The following is an 11,551-nucleotide window of genomic DNA, read 5'->3' as shown; positions in this document are numbered from 1 at the left end:
GGTGACATTGCTAGCTGCAGCTTCCACCAGTAAGAATAGCCGATCTCCCCTAATGTGTAGTAGAAGACATCACATAATACATGCCCCTTATCTCCTCTGCTCCCTGGCTCCCCCTCCCAATATCAGGAGAGATCATGTTTCTCATGCTGGGCAGCTAAAAATGCAGAGAGACTATGGAAACAGACTGGCAGGACAGACAGGAAGTCATTGCATTAGTACTTTGTATTAGAGGGGCATGCGGCAGCTTTAAATAGTGTCTGTGAGAGGGAGAGGAACAGGGGTGGTGTTTTAGGGGTTACAGTTGCACCTGGGTCTTGGAACACAAAAAGGCCCACAAGGTTCCTCTGCCTGTACGACAAAATCAATGCGATAAATGATGGATAATAGTTCAGGAGCACTTTTGAGATTGTGTCTGGGGGCCCAGTAGCATCAAGCTACACCTCTGGCGAGGAATCGTGGGAAGTGTAGTTCTTCACATTAGTAGTCCCACCCTCAGCAAGCTCTAGCAGCATCAATACAAATGTGCATCACAGAGCTGGCAAGACAAAGAAAAAGTACAGCTCTCCTGACATGTCTGTAGTAAATAACAGTATTCTCCATAATGCAACTATTCTGGATCATCCTTTCTTAAAGGCTATGAACACCTTCAGAGGCAGTTTTTTATGATTGCATATAAAGTGCTGCCCATAATTATTCCTACCCCTGGCAAGTTTTGACTTTAAGTTACATTTATTCAACCAGCAAGTAATTTTTTGACGGGAAATCAAATGACATAGGTGTCTCCTAAAAGATAATAAGACGATGTACAAGAGGCATTATTGTGGGGAAAAAACATTTCTCAGCTTTTAATTACATTTGAGCAAAAAGTGTCCAGTTGGCGTAAAAAAGAAGAAGCCTTGAACCCAAAGAACACCATCCCCACTGTCAAACATGGTGGTGGGAACCTAATGCTTTGGGGCGGGTTGAACCAATGGAATAGGGAACCTAATCACAGTAAACGGCACCATGAAAAAAGAGCAATACATGAGGATTCTCAACGACAACATCAGGCAGTCTGCAGAGAAGCTTGGCCTTGGGCACCAGTGGACATTTCAGCATGACAATGACCCAAAACACACAGCAAAAGTGGTGAAGAAATGGTTAGCAGACAACAACATTAACGTTTTGGAATGGCCCAGCCAGAGTCCAGACAATTGAGAATCTGTGGAGGGAGCTAAAGATCAGGGTGATGGCAAGAAGACCCTCTAACCTGAAAGATTTGGATCTCATTGCTAAAGATGAATGGGCAAAAATACCTGTGGAGACATGCAAAAGGCTGGTCTGCAATTATAGAAAGCGTTTGATTGCTCTAATAGCCAATAAAGGCTTTTCTATTGATTATTGAGAAGGGTATGAATAATTTTGGACTGGACACTTTTTGCTCAAATGTAAATAAAAGCTGAGAAATGTATATTTTCCACAATAGTGCCTTTTGTACATCGGCTTATTATCTTTTGGGAGACACCTATGTCATTTCCCGTAAGAAAAAATTACTTGCTGGTTGAATAAAAGTAACTTTAAGCTAAAATTTGCCTGGGGTATGAATAATTATGGGCAGCACTGTAACTCATTTTTGGCTAAAAATAATTTTTTCAATTGGCCTTTATTAAAAATATTGAGCTGTTCTGTCACAAAGGGTTAACAGTTTTTCTAGCTGTGTCACTAGTACTTTCACTTTTTGCCCGGTCATCTAATAAACCTCTCTCTAAACTGCTGAGAGGTCATAAACACTTATTTAAGCCACATTCTTATCAGTAAGATACGAACTGAGATATAATGAGTGTTTAGAAGGTGAGAGAGCAGAGATAAGGAGTCCGTCTGCTCCTAGTCTGACGGAAAAGACAGAAAATCCATATTTTTCAATAAAAACCAATTTGACATTTATTTATTTTCAGCTCAAAATGAGTACAATGCAATAATAAAGAGAAAAAAAATGCCCCTAAAGGTGTACATAGCCTTTAGGACTTTTAGTTGTGTTTTTCCTCATATTTACATAAAAGGAAAATTAGTAAACCAAATAAATGGCATCTAGAGGAGTATATTTAAAGGTTATGTACACTTTCGGGGACATTTCATTTGTGAATGCATTCTACTCATTTTGGGCTAAAATCCTTTTTTTAATTTGTGTTTATTAAAAATATTCAGCCTGTTTCTGAGTTATGTCTCATTCACACGTCAGTGTTCGGTCAGTGATTTCCATCAGAGATTTTGAGCCAAAACCAGGTGCAGATCTTTCCCTTATACCGTATGTCTGAGGAGGCTTCAGTCCTGGTTTCGGCTCACAATGACTGATGGAAATCACTGACCAAAACACTGACATGTGAATGAGGCTTTAGGCTACTTTCACACTAGCGTTATTCTTTTCCGGCATAGAGTTCCGTCAAAAAGGCTCTGTGCCGGAAAAGAACTGATAAGGCATATCCCAATGCATTCTGAATGGATAGAAATCCCTTCAGTTTGCATCAGTATGCCTTCCGTTCAGTCACTGTCCGCATTAATTCCCATTGACTTGCATTAGTGCCGGATCCGGCATTGCAAAACAACTGAAGGGCGGATGTGTCCTTCCGGTCTGCGCATGCGCAGACTGTGAAAACTGTGAAAAAGACTGCAAGACGGATCCGTCCATCCGCATGACAAGCGGAGACACGGATCAGTTCTTGCAATGCATTTGTAGACGGATCTGCACCCGGATCCGTCTACAAATGCTGTCATTTGTCACACTGATCGGCGGATCCGGCAGGCAGCTCCGACGACGGAACTGCCTGCCACATCACACTAACGCTAGTGTGAAAATAGCCTTACAAGGGTTAAAAAAAATTGGACTGTTTGCAAGCTGTCACTTTCACTGTCTCTCGTGTAGCTCTTATCTCTGATCTCCTGACCTCATAAACACTTATTTAGTCATATTCTTATTAGTAAGCTATAATGAGTGTTTGAGGTCCTGACCAAACAAAGTCACAGCTTGCACACAGACTGATTGTTTAACCCTAGTTTCTCAGAAACTGTTGAACAGTTTTTAATAAAGACCAACTGAAAAAAATATTTTTAGCTCAAAATGAGTAAAACACAATAATAATAATAATAATAAAAGCCCCTGAAGGTCTTGTACTACCCCACTGAGAAATTATCCCATGCTTCCATCGTCAGCCTTTCCCCTGCACAGATAATGTAGAAGTCATTAAGTTGGTGCTTCTCCAATACTGATCCAGTTACAAGAGATGTCACTTTGATGTGCAATGTATGAAACACAGACTGTTCATCTTCGCTTTATGAATGTTACTTATGTTTATTTATTAGAAATGCTATGAACAAAAGCAGTATAAGAATGGGCTGAAGTTTTGTAAGATGATCCTATCGAACCCCCGCTTTGCTGAACATGGAGGTAAGATTCTGCTAGATTCTCTCACACATGTAATATTTTCTCAGTGCACCTATCAGTTATATTATGTCCTAGAAGGGAAGTCATGTGCTGGCCGAGGCGCTGAGCTTCCCAACGTAAACTTTGCATGTATACCTCTGTTTGATGCTATTGAGTGGCATCCACCGCACATAGGCACATAAAAACAAAACCACAATGGGGGGATATATCAGGACTGGCGGATTCATACACCAGTCTTGATCTCCCTGCGCTGGCGTGAGATAGGCCTGATTTGTTAAGAGGCAGAAGCCCTGCTGTGCACCAGAAACTGGCGTAGACTTCAGCTGTAACTCCCACCGCTTTCTGGCGAAAGTTAGTGTGCTAAGTCGCGCCCCTTCTGCTAAGCCACGCCCCTTGTCCATGGCACATTTTAGAAAAGTGCCAAGAAGCTCAAAAAGTTGCAAATTATGGTGCACAGATGCCAGCACAATTGTGGCGTAAAAGCATTGATAAATGTTTCCCATTGTATGCCACATGGTATCCTTTTTTTTTCCTGCACACTGTGCCGCTGTATGGAAAAGCAGAAAAAAGGGGGAGGGCCCGGGTGTCCAAGGAAAAGGGAAGGACAGTGCCCACCCGGTATAGTCACAAGAGGCACCCGTAGGAGATAACTCAGTACAAGCTCCCGAGTACAATGTATGGAAAAGCAGTTTGCGGAGCTATTCCATACAGAAAAAGGACACTCCAGAGTACGCCTCCGAGGACTCTTTTGGCCTAGGTCTGTTTAAAGCTTCATGCACACGACCAAACGTGTTTTGCGTTCCTCAAACCGCAGATCTGCAAAACACGGATGCTGGCCATGTGCATGCCGCCATGTTCTGTCTCCCTTCTGCAGAAATATCCTATCCATGTCCGCAAAACGGAAAAGAATAGAACATGCTCTATTTTGCTTGCGGGCCAGTTTAACAGACAAACGGATGCGGACGGCCTTGAAATGAATATGTCTGCATCCAATCCGCAAAAAAGCGCAGATCGGATGCAGAAAAATATACAGTCGTGTGCACAGGGCCTAACTCGGAGCTTAAATGAAGACTAAAACTAGTTTGGTTCCTCTATGGGAATATGGGCAGGGCCACCTAGAGGAGCTGGCACGTCTCATGTCATCAGGAGTCTGTCCGTCAAGAGCGTCTCAGAATGATCCGAAAGAACCTTCCTGTGCAGAGCGCTGATGACAGATCAGAAGATGTCAGCTCTGCAGCTTCCTCACATAACACTTCCTGGCAGTGCTAGAGAGGAACACAGGGGTTAACTGAACAAAAATTCCATTAAGTTCAGTGGAACCATTAACGGAAGCATTTCATTTTCCTGTAGCTGAAACATTGAGAAAATTCTAGTGTGAACAGAGCCTAAACGATGGGAAGCACGCAGTGTGACTTATTTCTTCCTTTTTTTTCTCCTTTCACTTAGCGCTTGATCTATAACCGCTATTGTTTTCTGCAGAAACGCTGGCAATGAAGGGACTGACGCTGAATTGTCTGGGAAAGAAAGAAGACGCTTATGAGTTTGTACGGAAGGGTCTACGCAGTGATGTCAAGAGTCATGTCTGTATCCTTTTCAGCATTTTCTTACTCATTTAGGGGCACATTTAATAAGACCGACGTTATAGATGCTGGTCTTAATAACGCCCTAAGCGGAGGTATGAACAGGCGCCGGCCTCTACATAACTACGGTGGATCCTCCGCCAGTTCTAAATGTAAGACAGCTTCTGAGCTGTCTTAGGATACTTTCACACTAGCGTTATTCTTTTCCGGCATAGAGTTCCGTCACAGGGGCTCAATACCGGAAAAGAACTGATCAGGCATATCCCCATGCATTCTGAATGGAGAGTAATCCGTTCAGGATGCATTCAGGATGTCTTAATTTCAGTCTTTTTGCCTTTACAGGACGGAGATCATACCGCAGCATGCTAAGGTTTTATCTCCATCCAAAATTCCGGAACACTTGCCAGAATGCCGAATCCGGCATTTTTCCCATTGAAATGCATTAATACCGAAATGAGTGTACCGGGAAAACGGATCCGGCATGCTCAGACCGCAAAAAATGTGACAAAAAAAAATGCCGTATCCGTTTTTCCGGATGACACCGGAGAGACGGAGCTGGCATTGGAATGCATTTGTCATACGGATCACGATCGTGATCCGTCCGACAAAAAACATTAGTTTGCATACGTTTTGATGGATCCGGCAGGCAGTTACGGCGATGGTGCGAAGTGTGAAAGTAGAACATGGTAAATAAGACAGGCCTGCCGGCCCATCCACTTCCTCGCCCACTTTTTTTTAGACCTGGCAGACTCCGGCGCAACTATAAATGACTCTCTTGGTTTGTAGGACGGGGGCTGCATCTTTTCACAATTTTCTCAGTACACTTCTACCACATCCCCAATGGGAAATGATGAGGTTGCATGCTCCTATGGCTGCTGCATGTACATATGCCTCTGTCTGCTTCCATCCAGACACAGCGCTCCATCTGTTGTTGGGTTGTGTCTGGTATTGCAGCACAGCTCCTTTAACTTCAATGAGGCTGAACTGCACTACCACACACACCAGCCAGCCATGGCTTCCTAACCCTAGACGGCCCCTTTAAAGTCTGTTGCTGTATACCATCAGCTCTGACATGAGTTGCTGCTGATATGGGTCAGTGTCTATGTCAGCAGCAACTCAATATTTTTTTTTTTACAGTTGGAGTTAGACGGCAAGATATGCAGCTGTGTGGTATACATATGGATGCTGGTAAAAATAAGGGGAGCGACTCAGAATTCACACAGATTTGGGAGATTTAAATGAGAATCTGTGGCGTTTTGGTGCACACCGATATCTGAATTCCACATTGCCGAAATAAGAATAGATAATCAATTCCTAAAGCTAGAGGATCATTTTATCACACATTCCCATACATCAGAGCTGTGCTTTTAGCATACAGATGGTATGAACACTGGCCTAAAAATGGCACACATTATTTGAAACAATACCGAGAGTCATAATGAACAACTCCATTCATTATTAATAATAGCATATAACAGGAAATGTTCCTTAGAAGTGTGCAAAACAATTGAAAATTATAGTTTTTTTCTGAATTTTACATGGACCATAAATTCCACTTAAAGGGGTTATCCCATAAATAATGTAAAAAATGAAAATCATACATGATCTAGTACATAGCATCTGCTTTCTAACAAAGCTATACCCCACATGAATCTCCCCATACATTACTCCGATTGATCGGCTATATTTATTTCAAGCTGGAAGCTCAGGGGCGGGTCCTTTCTCAGGGGCGTGTCCTTTCTCATGGGGTGTGTCCTTTCTTCTGCAGCTGGTGGCAGTTGAAGGATGGAACTGAGCATGTGCTTCTATCTCAGGTAGCAGGACCGGGAAATTAGAAAAAGAGCAAACAGCAGGCGGCGCTATACAGATTTCATTGAATAACTCTATAATACATTTTTAATTACGTGCAGTTACAAAAGTATTCATATCCAGGTGCTGTTTTGCAGACTGTAGAATATTTTTTTGTGGGACCGCACCTTTAATCTGTTTCAAACATGCTGCCTTAATGATTGCCTGATATATCCAACGCTTTGACAACCCGCATACCCATGCCCCGATGCTTCAGACTATTAATTTGGCCGAACATAAGGTTGGGATGATATGAGATGATTCAAAGGAACTGAGCGCTGTGAACTGCCTTGTAGGAGACAGATCCATTACACAAGCCTTGCTTGTCTATTGAGAACTGATAGATGCTTATGGATTCAGTTGGTTTTCCTGAATAGAAGACAGGTTGGCATGTCTATGGTCTTCTTCAGAGGTCCGACAAGAAGTATGATGAGGCGATCAAGTGTTATAGGAATGCTCTTAAACTGGACAAGGACAACTTGCAGATACTGCGGGACCTTTCATTATTGCAGATACAGATGAGGGACCTTAGAGGGATATCGGGTAAGTGTGGGAGGGCGTCACTTGGGACACTAGTTAAAGGGGTTATCCAGTCCTATAAAATACCCCCCCCCCCCCCTTCATATGCCGGGCCCCTCACATTGAATATACTTACCTTGCTCCCCGCGTCGCTCCTGGTCCCCACACCGCTGCTGCAGCTTCTCCCCATGCGCGGATGAAAACATCTGGTGTCGGAGGGAGCAGCAAATGGCAGGTGGGGATGGGGACGATAGGGAGGCTTGTCCCTACCTGCCATTGGCTACTCCCCCCTGACACTGGATGTTTACATCCGCGCACGGGGAGAAGCTGCAGCGGCGGTGTGGGGACCAGGAGTCGTGCGGGGAGCAAGGTAAGTATATTCAATGTGATGGGCCCGGCATATGGGGGGGGGGGGGCATTTTATTCTCTTGGATAACCCCTTTAATTATCCATAAAATCTATATATGCTGATTAATATACATTATCACGCTATGACGTTCAGCTTCACATAATGTTATCTTGTATCTTTGCTGATGATCATGCCCTAGTTTTGTGGGTTTCCAAACCACCCTCTATATACAGACATAATAATGTAGTGCCTGTGTTCAGCACAACCACAGACTGTCCAGAACAGGAATCTGTATGCTGACAAGTCTCCTGTGTAGGTGTTGAATACTCTGAAGTATGTTTATGCGTATATGTACGTAGCTGTAGATTTCTGTATAAAGATGGTTCTTTTATTGTGACTGAAGAATGGACGCCTTGAAAAAAGGTAATGCCATGTTCTCTCTGATCAGTATGTGATGGTTTTACTGTTTTCTCTTGTACTTTTCCCATCCATAAACCCATACATCAGATCAGGTCTGTATTTTAAAACCTGGAAAATGTCCTTGTGCTGTTATGCTATGAAGAGCGTGTTGTCCCCATTACATAAGACATTAACAGTCCGATTCAGAATCTGGTCAACTCTAAATGGGTTTTCCAGGACGTCTCCCATGACAGCACATGGGTGGTGTAGAGACAGGAAGCCCCTCCCCACCCCCCTCTCCAGTGTTCTTCCTGTCCTTACAGAGAGTTGGCAAGAGAGGCCCTCTTTAGGGTTGAAGATAGAATACGATTAGAAGTAGCCACATGGTTACTAGGGATGGAGCTCGGTCGGGTGGTGTCCGGCCATTCCTCCCAGTTCCTCAAGGCCCTGCTAGTACCTCTGTGCGAGGTTCCCTAGCATTGCCCAGTATACCGCTTTCATCCATGGCCAAGGTATCTGGGGGCCTATGCCGCTTCCCCTCCGGGGGCTCTGGGCTCGCCAGTGCACACTTCTCATCGGCATTGCGAGTGAGAGCGGTGACATCACTTCCGGGGGTGGCTTAGTGTACAGGAAGTGATGTTGTGTTACCAGGATCCAAGATGGCGGTGCCCAGCGTTTCCATGCTGGAGGACTGGTGTTGGGCCTCGCATGGGGGGGGGTCAACTCTCCCCTAGGGGATTGAGTCCCCCTGAGGAAGGAGAAACGCAGCAGAAGCAGGAGGGGCGGACCCTTAAGGTAAGACCTATATAAAGGAACCAGCAAGCAGTAAAGCTTGTCTGCTGTTCCAGATGGAGGTACAATTATCTACCAAGCCTGAGGTGGCTGGCGATCCCTGTGCTCAGGGTTTTGTAAGTTAATTACACATACCCTGGTCTGTTTGGTTTACTTGCGTGCCTAGTACTAAGGGAGAGTTCCCTCTTGTTTGCTCCTAGGGAGAAAAGGATCCGGGACATAGATCCAAGGCGGAGCCTAAAAGTAAAACAAGGAAATGTTTTTCCTGTACTAAAAAGCTACAGGAATCATACAAAAAACTATTATACCCTGATTGTATTGCCAAACTTCTGAAGGAGGAACAGCCGTCCTTCCTCTCTAATCTGAGGTCTATGATAACAGAAGTACATGCTTCAGTCTCAAGTTTGATTCCTTCTCGACCTGTTTCACTGCCAGTATTAAAAATAAAAACTAGAATTCAGCTGGAATCTGATTCAGATGAACAAAGTGGGAATACTTACTATTCTGATGGGAAATTAGAAGAGGAAGAGTAAGTCATTCCTTAAGTTTCTTCTGAAGACCAGAAAAAATATATTTTTTCTTTGGATGATTTAGACTATTAGGGAAACCATGGAGGTGGAGGAGGTTCAGCAACCTAAGACAACTCAGAACGAGATGTTTGGCGGATTAAGGGCAAAGAAAAAGAAGCTGTTTCCGGTTAATTCCAACTTGAGAGAGATGATACTAGAGGAATGGGAAGATGCAGAAAAGAAACTTTATATTCCTCGGGAATTCAGTAGTCGTCTCCTCTTTAATCCTGATGACGCTAAATTATGGGAAGAGGTTTCAAAAATAGATGTCCAGGTAGCTGAAGTTGCAAAAAAGACGACCATCCCATTTGAAGACTCGTCCCAATTCAAAAGATCCCATGGACCGAAAATCTGATGGGCTCCTAACAAGAGTTTGGGAATCTTCATCAGCAACAATTAATACTAATATTGCCCCCACGTCTGTAGCCAGAGCAATGGGATTATGGCTCAATCAATTGAAGAACCATTCAAAGCTCAAGACATCTAGAGAAGAAATTCTCGAATCTCCTCCTCTGCTAAAAATGTCTACAGCTTTCATGGCGGAGAAGTGGAACACTATCAAATATTGCTAAAAGGGCATTATGGCTAAAGAGCTGGACGGGCGACATAGCTTCTAAAAACAAGTTAGGCTACTTTCACACTCGCGTTTTGTGCGGATCCGTCATGTTCGGATCCATTTGGATAATACAACAGTCTGCATTTGTTCAGAACGGATCCGTTTGTATCTTTAACATACCCAAGACGGATCCGTCTTGAACACCATTGACGGTCAATGGAGGACGGATCAGTTTTCTATTGTGCCAAATTGTGTCAGTGAAAACGGATCCGTCCCTATTGACCTACATTGTGTGCCAGGACAGATCTGTTTTGGCTCAGTTTCATCCGACGGACAACAAAACGCTGCAAGCATTGTTTTGGTGTCTGTCTCCAAAGCGGAATGGAGACTGAACGCGAGTGTGAAAGTAGACTTATGTGCAATACCATTCTCCGGTTCCTATGTATTTGGACCAGTACTGGACACCATTTTAGAAAGAGCTGCTGACAAGAAAAAGAGATTTCCGGAAGAGAAGCCCAGGAAAAGTCAGCCCTTTCAGAAGACAAACAGACAATCCTAATACTGGATGAGTAGAGGGAAGGGAAAGTCTGGTAAATAGAGCACCCAGAAAGGGGGCAGAGGGAGAGGGTTCCTTCTCAACCCCAATAACCCAAATAATCCCTGTGGGGGGAAGACTTAGTTTTTTCAGTCAGGAATGGATTTTCATTACAGGAAATCCCTGGGTAATCCGAACCATTCAGGATGGTTACAAACTAGAGTTCAAGTCTCCTCTCCCACATAGATTTCAGATAACCGATCCTCACTCAGAGTCATTACAGATTCAACTTCTACAGGATATTCAGTCTCTTTGCAGGATGAAGGCCATTGTTCCAGTACCCTCTCATCAACAGTTCAAGGGTCACTATTCCAAACTATTCCTAGTAAAAAAGCCAAACTGATCTTTCAGGAGCATTATAAATCTAAAATTCTTGAACAGGTGGATCTCCTATCGCAAATTCAAAATGGAATCTATTCGGTCGGCCACTCCACTCATTGCCCCAACAGCATTCATGTGCACAATAGACCTGAAGGATGCATGTCAATTTCAATGTCTGCCATTCGGAATTTCATCAGCTCCGAGGGTTTTTACCAAACTGATGGTAGAAGTGATGGCTCACCTAAGACACTACAAAATAATTATCATATATCTGAACAATGTTTTAGTAACCGCCCAATCTCAGGAGACTTTGAAGGATCATCTTCAGATAACCCTGCAGGTGCTAACAAAATTGGGGTGGATTATCAACTACAACAAATCAGATATATGGTTTTAAACCAGGAAGATCTTCTTGGGTACCCTTTTTGATTCAGTGGAAGAAATGTCTTTTCTGTCTATACCCAAACAAAAGGCCTTGGTGATTAAAGTTCCAACAGTTCAAGAAGAAGAGAAATTGCTCAGAGAGGCAATGAGAATTCTGGGCATTATGACATCCTGCATACCCATGATTCCCTGGGCCCATTTTCATTCAAAACCATTACAGA

General features: G+C 43.6%; 1 protein-coding gene across 1 annotated transcript in view; it reads left to right on the top strand.

Annotated features, from left to right (window-relative positions):
• Nucleotides 1-11,551, top strand: part of NAA16 (N-alpha-acetyltransferase 16, NatA auxiliary subunit) — a 57,982-nt gene that overhangs the window by 659 nt on the left and 45,772 nt on the right. Inside the window, 4 exon segments of the mRNA XM_044284866.1 lie at nt 3,337-3,421; nt 4,898-5,002; nt 7,231-7,373; nt 7,375-7,389. Of these exon segments, the coding sequence (XP_044140801.1) occupies nt 3,337-3,421; nt 4,898-5,002; nt 7,231-7,373; nt 7,375-7,389 (348 nt within the window).

The sequence above is a fragment of the Bufo gargarizans genome, chromosome 3 (assembly GCF_014858855.1).
Source record: "Bufo gargarizans isolate SCDJY-AF-19 chromosome 3, ASM1485885v1, whole genome shotgun sequence".
NCBI classification, from domain to species: Eukaryota; Metazoa; Chordata; class Amphibia; order Anura; family Bufonidae; genus Bufo; species Bufo gargarizans.
Note: the sequence above shows the minus strand (reverse complement) of the source record. Positions and strands in the feature narration are given on the sequence as shown.